This window comes from Podarcis filfolensis, assembly GCF_964270895.1.
Source record: "Podarcis filfolensis genome assembly, chromosome: 5".
NCBI classification, from domain to species: domain Eukaryota; kingdom Metazoa; phylum Chordata; class Lepidosauria; order Squamata; family Lacertidae; genus Podarcis; species Podarcis filfolensis.
Window position 1 is genome coordinate 10477304 of NC_139608.1, and position 13923 is coordinate 10491226.

The following is a 13923-nucleotide window of genomic DNA, read 5'->3' on the forward strand; positions in this document are numbered from 1 at the left end:
CTTAGGAGTGCCACCAGAGGGGAGCTTCTAGCATAAACAGTTTAAAGCACGGGAGTGGTCTTGCTAGTCATTCATCTGAGTCTAGGGTAAATATTCAAAAAACATATGTGTAACTAGGTGAGCAAAAGACCTAATTTCAGGTGTTTCTCACAGCAGGTTACTAGACCCCCCCCCAATCAGTGGAAGGGTGGTTTCAGACCGTTGCAAAAAATTTTTGAGATCCCATCACATTTTACAAAGTTCAGGTTGCACAATTAAAGTTTGGGTGGAGCTTTTGCACAACAAACTTGCTTCCTCCACAGCTTGGACCTTTTAGGCAATGTTACCTGTTTAGTGAGCGTTCATTCTGATTTGTTTGCGAGAAGTTATTTGATTTTTAAAGTGTATTTATTCATTTCATAAAGTTTTTATACTGCTGGATTGTACAAAACCTCAAACCTCACATGGAGGAATTGTCACCCCCATTTCGAATATGTTCTCCCTTTACTTTCCTTATTACAAAGTCTGTTTTTTTGTAAGCTGGGGGGGGTGGGGAGAGTTGGTTGTGCAAGAGAACCAAATCAACTATAATTGTGTAACCTCTCTTCGTCAGTATGCGATTAAATCCCACTCGAAAATATCAACCGTCTGGAAGTGCCCAGAGAGAATGGGCAACGAGAATTGCACAAGCAAGAGAGAAGAGGGGGAACGAAGCTTACACACACACACACACACACACACACACACACATCCATTGAAACATGCACCCAGCCAGTTCAGTGTGAGTCCCTGGTGAGGATCACGAGGTTGATGCAAATAGAGAGAAACTCAAATCAGCTGTGCAATTCGGACCCTGGTTATACACACAGGTTTCCCTTGCTGTGTTGGGATACAGTGGTACCTCGGGTTACATACGTTTCAGGTTACATATGCTTCAGGTTACACACTCCGCTAACCCAGAAATAGTGTTTCAGGTTAAGAACTTTGCTTCAGGATAAGAACAGAAATTGGGCTCTGGCGGCGCGGCAGCAGCAGAAGGCCCCATTAGCTTAAGTGGTGCTTCAGGTTAAGAACAGTTTCAGATTAAGAACGGCCCTCCGGAACAAATTAAGTACTTAACCCGAGGTACCACTGTATTTGGATCTCACATTCTTTTGTTTCGCATTTACAAAGGGTGCCCTACCCCAGGCACACACACCCCAGCACAAAAAATATCGGTACTGACAACCAATGTCAGACTACAGATCTGCTCCAAATCCTCCCTTGAAATTGAATTTGGGAAGGAGCCTTGAAAGATAAGTTTATTTTGTGTGTGGTCTCAGGAGCTCAGCCAGAAGTCTCTTGTATTAGCAGCATGTAGTAAAACCATTTATCCCAACCAACGGCTGCAAATCTAGGTGAGGAAGAACTGCTGTTCTCTCATTTTTATGCAATTGCATTTGCTTGTTTATCTCCAGCTTGATTCCAAAAGACTGAGAGATGGTGTTGTGGCTCTGTTTTCCCAATCTTCTTCTGCCAATCTGCCTTCAGCCTTTCCTCCAAGATCTTTGCCATTCTATTCACATTCCCCTTGATTGACAGCATCCCTGATACTCCAAAGCTGGGCTTTCTTTTAGCACAACGTGAAATGATTTAGCAGCTTATATGTGGCTCGGGATGAATTTTTACTGTACTATTTTCAGGGACCTAAGTGGGATCAGGACAATGTCCCTGTTCAATGCAAAAAGGCTGGGCCTGGCCACTAAGAGATCTGGACTGTGCCTAGGGAGACATTTTCAGAAAAGCATAAGGCATAACCTAGGCAGTTAAGTCGGAGCATTGACTAAGACTAAAACTCTCAGCAATTCGCACAGGCCTTGGGCAGCTGTTTCCATATTCAGAACTGTTTGTGACAGCGCTTCAAGGACTGTAACACTTTACAGTCTGTAAAGGACTGTAACATGGAGAGACCTGGTCTGAACAAAGACATTGGATTCTTATCTCATTATACATGACAAAGCCATTTTTCACCTTCTCACCCCTTGCTTTTTCCTGTAAGACCTATTGCAGTCGTTAAGAGTCGTCAACAGGCTCATCACAGCTATCTGCCAACCACCCATTCCCACCACCCTTCTGAGTAATACCCCTCCCCACCTTCTCACTATATAGAAGGATCTGGCAACTTCTGTTTCAGTGTATCTGAAGAAGAGTGCATGCACACGAAAGCTCATACCAAGAACTAACTTAGTTGGTCTTTAAGGTGCTACTGGAAGGAAATTTTTTTGTTGTTGTAACACTTTAGAATGCAAGTGGGCATGGAATATGTAGCAGACTGACCCCACTAACTGCCCCCAATTAAATATAGCAGACCCACTGCGCGGTACGACAATTAAATTGATTTCTACAATTTACCACAGGCTATCTTGCCTTGTCTTATGTGAGGGAAACATCAGTTCAGAGTGTCTCAGGAAGGAGTTGATCAAAGAAGAACAGTTTTATTTACAAAAAAGATAGAGAGTTGGTTGAAACAAGGTTGGGTCAAGAGATGGGTTCTTTCAGGTAGAAGTTAACTTATAAGTTAACTCTCAGTATGTTTCCAAGCACAATTCAAAGTGTTGGTGCTGACCTTTAAAGCCCTAAACAGCCCCGGTCCAGTATACCTGAAGGAGCATCTCCACCCACATCGTTCTGCCCGGACGCTGAGGTCCAGCACCGAGGGCCTTCTGGCGGTTCCCTCACTGCAAGAAGCCAAGTTACAGGGAACCAGACAGAGGGCCTTCTCGGTAGTGGCACCCGTCCTGTGGAACGCCCTCCCACCAGATGTCAAAGAGAAAAACAACTACCAGACTTTTAGAAGACATCTGAAGGCAGCTCTGTTTAGGGAAACTTTTAATGTTTAATAGACTATTGTATTTTAATATTCTGTTGGAAGCCGCCCAGAGTGGCTGGGGAAACCCAGCCAGATGGGCGGGGTATAAATAATAGATTATTATTATTATTATTATTATTATTATTATTATTACTTAAACATAAAGATGTCACAGGCTTAAACACAGTAGTAGATGCACAGCTTTTCTTGAAATTCATTTACTCAGAAATCAGTTGTTACACCAGTTTCTGTTGTTGGGTGTGTGTTGTTAGGAAACCCCCAAATTTGTTGAGTGCAATTCTGAGGGACTGCATCACCAGACTCTGGTCTGGCTCTGCTGCCTGTCACTGGGTGTCACATGATTGAAGTGCCCGCAATGCCTTTGGAAAAGTAGCTTTTCAGGAAAGGTGGTCTGCATAGCCTTCTCCCTGACATGCTAGCTTTCTGTGTACAATGGCTCTTTGATATTCCCTGCCAAGTTGTGGGTGAACATATCAGACGACACAGAGATTCTTCAAACAGCTCTTGTTTATTCACAGGCCAGAACAGAACTGAACTGAAGGGTTCAGCCAGCCTGCTTATATAGAGCTCCACTAGAAGGCAACAGTAACCATTTTCTGTAACTATCCAATCACTGAACGTCACTTTCGATCCCTTATTTGCATATGTGGACCTGAACTATCTACAGTATCCCCCCTGCTGGCCCAGGGTGAGAACTTCAGTACATAACATTCCCAACAAATATTGAATTGCATGCTGGACCTTGTGCACTGCCTTGTGTTAGTCCTTGTTGAATCATCCAAGTGGCACAGCTGGCAGGGAGAAGAGGTGAAAGCATCTAGACCTCATTATGTTCCCAACAGTGTCTTTGGGAACACAATAGGACCTTGAGGCACTGTGGATCTGCTGGGCTTCACTTTGGAGGCTGCAGAGTTCTTTTTTCCCCTGGGAAGCTGACATTTAGGAGGGTGGAACTGATACACACACCTCCAATTTTGGTGGGCAGATCCAAACCCAGTCCAGATCAGCCCTATTACTAGTGACATTTATACATTGCCTGTGCTTCAGGGCCATGTTAAGCATTATTTACACTGCCAGCTCCTAGTAGACTAATGCAGAGTAATGGCGCTTTATGAATCATAAATAAAATAATAAGGTGTTATTGAAGCCATTCCTGCAAAGTGCTTTGAACATTTGAAATGTGCTATATAAATGCTAAGTCTTTTTTCTTATTATTCCTTAAACCCACAATTTGTTTTCTAGTACAGATCATGCGATTTTTGTGGGTTTTCTGGCTATTTAGCAGGGAGTGGGGAGGAGACTTTATTTCTCTTTTGAATAAAACTCAGGCTTCAAATATGCCTAATGCTGGCAGCTATGCTTTTCAATTATGAAACATTCTGCACAAAGTAAAGAGACTCTTTTTAATAGCATCCTTTCTCTAAAACATTTCACCTAGAGAGATAATTAAAACATATTCATATTATGGCCAGGGGTGGGTGGGGGGTGGGAGCGAAGCAGCTATTATGGAATGTAATTAAAATACAGCTTACTTAAATTTGGGGTGTAAAATGAAAAGAAGATCAGCTGTATTGAATTGCCACTGCAGTGTGACTGAAAGGGCAATAAGGCTATGATTTGATTGTTTTCTGATGATTAGGCCTATTTAGATGATATCCTCCTGCCATCTCAACATACTCGTCAACTGTCCTGATTTGAGCAGGACACCCCAAAATTTACAGAAGCCACTTGTGCTTCTGATTGAATCCCAGAATGTCTCATTTTGGCTCTTGCAAGAGGGTGGCCTCAGAAGACACTCATTTTGTGGGGGAAGTGCACTCAACGTGAGTCACCTGGCTCTGTTGAGAATGTAGCCCCCCAAAGACACGTGTTTTGGGGGACCATGCTTTCATGTGAGTCACATGACTCGCGTGGGAGCGTCTCCCCGAAAGATTTTCCTCTGCTGGATGTTGGAGGGCATGTCTCAGCACCTTCACTCAAATTAAGATGGGGAGACATGTACCCTTTGTCCTACCACCCCCACCCCCAACACGCACAAACACTGGCCTGGTTTGCATATGACAATAAACCATGGCTGATTAAACCTTGGCTTAGTGTTATCTGTGATCCCTAATCAGCAGCTTAGCTATGTGGTGTTTTTTTTACTGCTAATGAACCACAGTCTGCAGCTATGGTTTGTTGACTTGTGAACTTTGGTTTGCTTTAGCTATGGCTTGGCTTTACACATGAGTCCAACACTCTTCCTTAACCATGGTTTTTTTGACCATCCTATCCCAGTCATTTGCCACACTACAAATATTTGAAGCAAGAGCAGTTGGAACACAAACCAACCTTGAGAAGCAAGCCATGTGTACTGTGATGATCTGTTGGACGACTTGTGGTTAATACATAGTTTATTATACCGTGACTTAGTGTTATGTGTGAACCAGAACCTTGTATGTAGAATGTAGCAGCTGAACCAGAAATTCTTTGCTTCTTTGAATGCTGATTCTGTGAAACAGACATAATCCAGATAAAAATTGTGGGTAGCTGCCCTGATCCATTTGAAAAGAAAAGAAAAATCCAAAAGCAGCAGTATGATAATCCATTTATTAAAACCGAGGAAAATGTCACAAAGTAGTGTGCAAGCTTTCAAGTGCACCAGAACCTTTATCCAGACTGACTGTTGAGCAAAAAAAACAGGGGGTGAGGAAGAGAAAATATATTGCTAGGTGTGGTGGAAAAGCTCTGTCCGCAGTTTATAAGTGTTTTAAGATTGAGTGCATGCGGTGTTATGTAGACTTAAACAGGTTAGCCTGTGTCCAAGTGTAACATACATCTTGCGTTATACCAGAGGCAACTGATTTTAACCAAATTTTGCATGATTGTTCCTGAGTTCAAGGAGTAGATTTGCGTCCATTTTTGGAAACGGACACCATTTTGAATCAAGGTGATGGATTGAACTTATCCAAACGGCATTTATTTTAACCACAGATTTCAAGACTGTGCTGGGGGTGTTTTTTGTTCCTTAAAATTCCCATGAAATGCTAAATGCAAAGCAGCTAGTAGTCAATATATTAGCAAAGCTCGAGATTAATTGGACGTGATCCAGGCAGCTCACCACCTTCAAAGGCTACATACATCACAAGGTCAAGAGGATAATGGATTTATTTGAACATGCTCTTTATAATTTCAGCAGTTCTATTCCATGCACAATTCAAGGAGCACAGATGAATCGAAAAACAGCTCTCCATCTTTCTTCGGGTACATAGGTTCTACGGCATATTACTCACATAGGATCTTTGAGGTTCTTTTTTTTTTTGTACCAACTGCTGTATGTTTTCATGAATGGAGAATGGTCTGCTGCCCTCCTCCTGCCCCAGATTTATTTGTAAATTTGCATGCAGAGGAGGATGCTTTCAGAAGGGGGCAGCTTTCCCTGCACTCGCATTTCATGGAATTCTCTGTAACAGTTAATTTTTGTTGTCAGCAAAATGCAGGCTAAGCTACAGCAAATCCTGCATCACGGAGAACAGATGCTGCCTGCAAGATAAAGGTCTTTTGGCTAAAGAAACCCAACTCCAGTATGTGAGAAGAAACATTAATTATAGAGACCTCGGACCAGTTGCCCTTCTGCGGAGGAGTTGTTTCAGTTGGCTGTTTATTCCTGGATCAAAGAAGAGAAGCGGAATCCAGCTCTAGTGGTGCAGCTTGGATGGAATATCCCTGAAATTAAATCAAAGTGCCCAGTGAATTAGCATAGGCGCGACGGGGATATGCAGATCTGAATGAATTCGCCTTGCCAAGTCTGGACTTTGAGAGGGCTCTTGCAGAGCTAGATAGAACTGAGAGTTTCACATGCCATGTGAAAAGGAACCAGGTTATTGACTGTTCATAACTCTAAAGGCTCTGTCCCGACAGTCAAGAAAAACTAGAGATCCTTGTCTATGTTAACATATTATTTTATGTTTACAAAGTATGCCAGCCTTCAGCAACCTGGTGCTATTCAGATGTTTTGGACTATAATTTCCATTTGCCCCAGCCCACTTTAGTTTTAGTCCAGAACTGCTGGAAAACATGAGGCTGGACAAGGCTGAGATACACAATACAGTGGTACCTCAGGTTAAGTACTTAATTCGTTCCGGAGGTCCGTTCTTAACCTGAAACTGTTCTTAACCTGAAGCACCACTTTAGCTAATGGGGCCTCCTGCTGCTGCTGCTGCCGCGCCGCCGGAGCACAATTTCTGTTCTCATCCTGAAGCAAAGTTCTTAACCTGAAGCACTATTTCTGGGTTAGCGGAGTCTGTAACCTGAAGCGTATGTAACCTGAAGCGTATGTAACCCGAGGTACCACTGTATAACATCTCTTTGCATCTTATCATATTATGTTGTGTGCATTTTTAAACTCTCTAAGGCTGCAGACACACTATGCCTTTTAACGCACATTTGAAACCCTTTTCCTCCAAAAATTCCAGGCAGCTTTTTTCCACCGCTAATTGCAGCAGGGGGACCAAATCCCATCAAGATCAAGGCTGGGGAGGGAAGGAAGGAAGCACCTCAGATTACTTTTAAAATAAGCCATTGAATTAATGTACGTGGAATTAATGTGCCGTCAGCTGCACTAATAACCAGAGCAAAAGCAAAGTGAAAACATCCCTCCCAGACCCAAAATGTAGCATGATGAATCTTTAAGGGAATCTGGATGTTAGCTGAACCAGCAAAGTGTTTGTGTTGTGGATGCTGGTTGTTGCGATTGCCAAACTTTAATTAGCAAGCAGTTATAATTCTAAGTACCCACAATGCTGATGGATTATTTCTGGGGCTCTGGCTGGTGATTTAAGACAATCCTGTTTATGATTTGCCTTTTTCATTTTGCATCCAGAAGAAGCAGAGCTAAGCAGACAACAGACACAATAACCTCACGTTGTTCCCAAAAGTGCCCACATAAAACTATATTGCTTGGACTTTATTAAGGAGGAAGTGCAGAGAGCATAGTCCAGTTTTATATAAACTGCTCTTTGATAAGCCCCTGGGAGGACTGTCAGACTGTGAATTCAAACCAAATCATGTTCGCTAGCAGGCGGACAGAGCCTGCCCTGCCTTTACGGTTTGGTAGCGTTCGGAGCTAAATTACCTCTAGATTCTAGATACTTCTTATGAGTTGCAAAGTCCAAGTTACATAAGTCTAGCAACTTAGCCGAATTTTAGTAGCAACTAATTCCACCCCCTCCCCACTTCTTAGGAATCCTGGAGGTTCTACTCCCTCTCATTCCCTTCCCCACTCCCGAAACTCAGGCATACCCTGACTCACCAAGAACATTAGCAATCAAGGAGAAGGGGGAGAAATTCAATTCAGTTCACATTTAACGGTCAAATTCGCACTTCCCGAAATGATACGCAGCCATCCTGCAACCCCCCCATTTTTCCAGCCAAGTAACGTGTCCCAGAATGGGTATACTAGGGTGAGAGAGAACAGCCTTTACCAAAGGGGTCATGGGTTTTGAAGACACTCAAATCCGCACCGTGATCAACTCCCGCCCGGAAACCAATGTCCCCACTGTGGAAGGACGTGTGGATCCAGAATTGGCCTCCACAGTCACTTACGGACTCATTGTTAAAACCATGTTTATGGAAGACGATCTTACTCAGCTACGAGTGATCACCAAAGATTCTAGGGTGAAGTGTGCATAAGCATGCATATATTAGCAAAGAGAACATACAAAAATGCATGATATAGAACTTTTCGGGGGGCAAAATTGTTGAGTTTTTTTTGGCAGGATTGACGTTTTTGAGCTATTTTAAAGAAAAATAAGCAAAAACGCTACTACCAACATAGGTTGCCATACATCCGGATTTTCCTAGACATTTTGCCGCTTTCTGCCCAGGCACTGCTTCTGACTACAGTATATCCAGACATATGGCAACCCTACATTATACTAAGGAATATTACTTAGCAGCATTTGCTAAATTTATGTATATTTGGCCAAATGTCCACATTATGAGAAATTTGCTTTGATGGATTTTCATGAGGACAGTGCAGATGGATTTGGAAATGTGGGTAGATGAATTTAAGACTGGGAAAGTGAGGCACTGAAATGGCCAGATTCATGCATCCCAGGCTTGAATCGCAAGGCAAAACTAGAGGTGACAAAGACACAGCCTCAGAGCTTGCAGCGTGGCATTTCATTAAGGTGCATGGAGTGAAAAAAGGTGAAAGCCAGCATTACATAGTGGCTAAAGCCTTGGGCTGGAACTGGGTTCATATCCCTCCTCATGAAGCTGTTTGGGTTACAGTAGGCCAGTCACATTCTCCCTGCCCAACCTACTTCATTCATAAAGCTTTCCAGAGCAGTTGTTCTGTTACTCTGCTGTTGAAGAAAAATTTAAAAAAATAGTTTGTGGTGCCTACATTAACAAATTTGTTATGGTATAAACTTTCATTGACTTATGCATGTAACAAAATAGACTGTATGTTCCTTTTTATGGTGCTGCAAGACCTTGTTTTGTTTCTATTTTGTAAGGCTGCAGCGATGAAAAAATGAGGGTGGAGGGGAGAGTCAGATGTGCTGTCATGAACACTGTAGATATAATTTTTTAAAATGCATTGGGAAATCATCCATTGGTGACTGTACTGTGTATGCAAATGTTCAGGCTTGGTAATGTTCAATTCTTCCTTCCTTGACTGCTCACCTGAAAGACTTCTGCCCTCTCATCAACAGGTAGTCATCAGCATTACTTTACATTTTTATTTGCCATTTTAAACAGGTGGCCTGGGATGAATATCCACCAAGATCAGCTGGAGGCATTAGGTATTCAGAGTTTGCAGTTTTGGAAACAGAAAAAACGAAAACAGAAGATGCTGTGAAGCTGAAAGATGTTTTTCTCTCACACACACACTTTTTTCTTCCTCTTTTAAATCCTGCTTTTCTTGTTTTCCTTTTGATTTATCCTCTCCCTAGTCAGACACAGAGTTTTGGGATAAGATGCAAGCAGAGTGGGAAGAAATGGCTCGCAGAAACTGGATCTCCGACAGCCAAGAAGCACAAGGCCAAGCGGCTGTCTCCATTAATGAGAAGGTAACGCTGATGTTGTGGAGAGAGAAGGCTTGTAGGGCCGCTGGGTTGCCAAGGGCAACCATGGAAGCTTGACTAGGCCAAAGCCCTTGCCAGTAGCTAGAGGAGGGTGAAATAATTTGGCAAATGCCTTTCTAATTTGTTCCAATGGCAGCTTTTAAGCACCAAGCCAGGGATGCAGGTTGCCGCCCGCCACATGGCAGTGGTCCCAAGGTGCCTGCTGCCTCTCTCCTCTGTGGCATTTAGTAAGGCAAAGTGAGGGAACTCATAAGACAACGAGGAGAGGAGTTGCAGGGCTTATTCAAAGAGTATGTAATGTGAGCATGAAAAAGACTGAAAAGAGGACGAGTGAGTCCATCAAGTTCCCCAGTTCTGCTGGTGGAAATAACTGCTGTGGCTTGGGCTGATGGGAGTTGTGTTTCCAAACATCTGGAGGGCTTCGCCAAGTTGGCGAAGGCTTTATTATATTATTTAATCAACTTTTTATGCTCATGTACTGCCAAAAAAAGACAGGACAGAGGTTCATTCAAGTGGTCTGTGAGTTTGTGGTTGAACATGGGAGATGACCTAACCACCGCATTAAATATTTGTATTGCTTCTTATTTGTATTAGAAATGAAAGCAGGAATTAAAATGCAATTAAAAATCACACCCCATTTCGCACAGGCACTTATTACCATTGCTTTAATAGGCAGAAAGATCATTAAGTTGTCCACCAAGACCTTCATATGTTTTCAAGTGGTCTGGGGGTGGGAAGTTGGGAACCACTGGTGCAAGAAATGAGCAATTTAATTCTAGGCTGTTTTCACCTTTTGAGGTACTGTGCCTCAATGTCACCACATTCATTCTCTCTCCTAGGGCTATTATTTTCATACAGAGAACCCCTTCAAAGACTGGCCTGGTGCTTTTGAGGAAGGCCTCAAGAAGCTGAGGGAGGGGGACTTGCCCCTGGCCATCTTATACCTGGAAGCTGCTATTCTCCAAGATCCTCACGACTCCGAGGTATCCGCTCTGGTTAATATTCTGAAACTGGAATGCGTTGGCTTGAACTTATTTGCTAATACAGTGGTACCTCGGGTTAAGTACTTAATTCATTCCGGAGGTCTGTTCTGAACCTGAAAATGTTCTTAACCTGAAGCACCACTTTAGCTAATGGGGCCTCCCGCTGCAGCTGCGCCACCGGAGCACGATTTCTGTTCTTATCCTGAAGTGATTTCTGTTCTTATCCTGAAGTTCTTAACCTGAAGCACTATTTCTGGGTTAGCGGAGTCTGTAACCTGAAGCGTATGTAACCCTAGGTACCACTGTAATGGAAACAAAGCCTTTAGCGGTCATGCTTAATATCATGATCGACATGATGTCTCCAGTACTATCAAGCTGGATGGGGATGCACCATTGTATTAAAAGGGGAAAGTTTACAAATTAAGGATAAACCCACATTTCACATCCAGTACAAAGCCTGCAATGTATATTCGGTTGCATCAGATGTTGTAATTGGCGTAATTTGACCAGGAGTCATGTGAAGACTGGATGAGAGCCAACAAACTAAAGCTCAATCCAGATAAGACTGGATGGGAGGTTGCCTGCTCTTGTTGGCATTGCACTCCCTCTGAAGGAGCGGGTACACAGCTTAGGGGTACTCCTGGATCCTTTGCTGTCACTTGTGGCTCAGGTGGCCTCAGTGGCATGGAGTGCCTTCTATCCAGTTTTGGCTGGTGGCCCAGCTGTGCCCCTATCTGGACAGGGATAGCCTAACTTCTGTTGTCTGTTGTTTTGTTTTTGTTTATTGCGTATTTTGTGTTGTGAACTGCCCTGTGATCTTTGGATGAAGGGCAGTATACAAATTTAGTAAATTTAAATAATATGCATTGGCATTCTGCCAGCTTTTGAAGACGCACCTTTGAGCTCTCAACCAAAGTCTCCTGTTTTAATTTTCTGCTGCTTTAAGGGGATTGCTTTATTAAAAGTTTCACTTACGAGTGTTTATACTTTAATGTTTCTGTAACTAATTTTATACTTTGTAAACAGTTTAAAAGCCTAGTTGGGCAATAAGTGGTGTGTTGTTGTTGTTGTTACAGTGGTACCTTGGTTCTCAAACTTAATCCATTCCGGGAGTCCGTTTGACTCCCGAAACAATTCAGAAACCAAGACGCAGCTTCCGACTGGCCGCAGGAACTTCCTGCACTCAAGTGGAAGCCACGTTGGACGTTCGGCTTCTGAAAAATGTTCGCAAACCAAAACACTTCCAGGTTTGTGGCGATCGGGAGCCGATTTGTTCAACAACTAAGCCATTTGGGAACCAAGGTACCACTAATAATAATAATACCTTTATTGTCATTGTACAACCTATGTACAATGAAATTAAACCACTGTATTCTTGTTGTTGTTGTTGTTGTTGTTAATTCCTATGTCACACTTAGATATTTCTGATTTGTTCCCTGGCCACTAGCTGTATGGATGTCTGTAAGGCACAATGGAAATCCCCCAAATTATATTTTCAACTCTTGCTTGCATTCCTTTGTTTTTTCTGGACTGTACTTTTGCAAAGCAACATTTTATTATTATTATTCATTCTTTATTAAATTTGTATACCACCCTTCATCCTAAGATCACAGGGTGGTTCACAACATAAAAGTACAAAATGAGAACACAAAATACATAAGAAAACAAACATACACCAATAACCCTTCTCCCACAAACCCAGTTAAAGGGGCATAGAATCTTAATCAGCCAGAAGCCTGGTTAAAGAGAAACATTTTCACCTGGTCCCTAAATATATGCAATGAAGGTGCCAGTTGAGTCTCCCTGGAGAGAGCATTCCACAAATGAGGAGCCACTGCAGAAAAGGTCGGTTCTCATGTTGTCACCCTCTGGACCACTCATGAAAGAAGCACATAAAGGAGGACCTCAGATCATAATTGCAGGGTCAGGGCAGCTCATATGGGGAGAGGAAGTCCTTGAGGTATTGCAGTCCTTTTGATACACAGCTGTGCAGTAATCTTACCATTTTTATGTTGCAGGCCTGGCAGTACCTTGGGACAACACAAGCCGAGAATGAAAATGAGCAGGGAGCAATTGTTGCACTCCAAAGGTAAATGGTGTTAATTGCTGCATAGAGAATCTTGGCTATAATTTTTAAAAATAATAATAATGAAGAAGTCAAGTTTCTAGTCCTTAAGGCAAGGAAGACAGACTTTAAAGACTGACCACAATGCCTGGTCCTTGCCCCTCCCCAACAAAACAAATTATGCAAAGTATATGTAAGTTTGCTTTAATTTGCATTGGTGTGAAACTGTGGTGTGCCGAATTTGAGCCACCTTGGTGCAGAAACAATTATTACACTGGTACCTCAGGTTAAGTACTTAATTCGTTCCGGAGGTCCGTACTTAACCTGAAACTGTTCTTAACCTGAAGCACCACTTTAGCTAATGGGGACTCCTGCTGCTGCCGCGCCACCGGAGCACGATTTCTGTTCTCAACCTGAAGCAAAGTTCTTAACCTGAAGCACTATTTCTGGGTTAGCGGAGTATGTAACCTGAAGCGTATGTAACCTGAAGCGTATGTAAGCTGAGGTACCACTGTATTAGTATTTAAGCTCACACAGCGCAGAGGCTTATGTATCCTTAAAGGGATCTGCAAAACTTAATCCGGTATGTTATTGAATCAAGCAAATGGGAACGTGGGAAAAGGGAATGTTGTCCGGCAAACACAACCAAGGAACTCTGCAAACAGGAGCCCTGCTTGGTATTCCTGGCACTTGCGCACTTCCTAAAAGTTTATCTCTTCATTAGCAGTGCTCCTTAATTGAGCTAAACTCAATCCGACAGCCGCATGTTAAGTATATGGTGATCGTTTCTGCCGCTGCCTCTGTTCCAGTACTAGGCAGATAACAGTCCTACCACATTTTCTAATGCTAGTTATTATTCTCTGCTTGTGCTCAGAAGGTTAGCTGCGTCATATTCATTTTCTCCTCACACTGAGTATGTACTCTCCAAACCTAATGATATTAGCTGTGTTAATAAGC

The 13923-nt window shown here is 42.8% G+C and overlaps 1 protein-coding gene and 1 long non-coding RNA gene across 8 annotated transcripts in view; one reads left to right on the plus strand and one right to left on the minus strand.

Moving 5' to 3' along the window:
* PEX5L (peroxisomal biogenesis factor 5 like) overlaps positions 1–13923 on the plus strand; it is a 168836-nt gene that overhangs the window by 146860 nt on the left and 8053 nt on the right. For all 7 annotated transcript variants that reach the window (XM_083613274.1, XM_083613278.1, XM_083613276.1 and 4 more), the window contains 3 exons: positions 9787–9903; positions 10758–10901; positions 12920–12990. In XM_083613274.1, the coding sequence (XP_083469400.1) occupies positions 9787–9903; positions 10758–10901; positions 12920–12990 (332 nt within the window). The remainder of the gene's footprint in view (positions 1–9786; positions 9904–10757; positions 10902–12919; positions 12991–13923) is intronic.
* Positions 5978–9777, minus strand: LOC310762501. The gene is made up of 2 exons (XR_014548034.1): positions 9518–9777; positions 5978–6553 (listed from the first exon to the last, which is right to left on the minus strand). It is a non-coding gene; the product is annotated as an uncharacterized lncRNA (long non-coding RNA).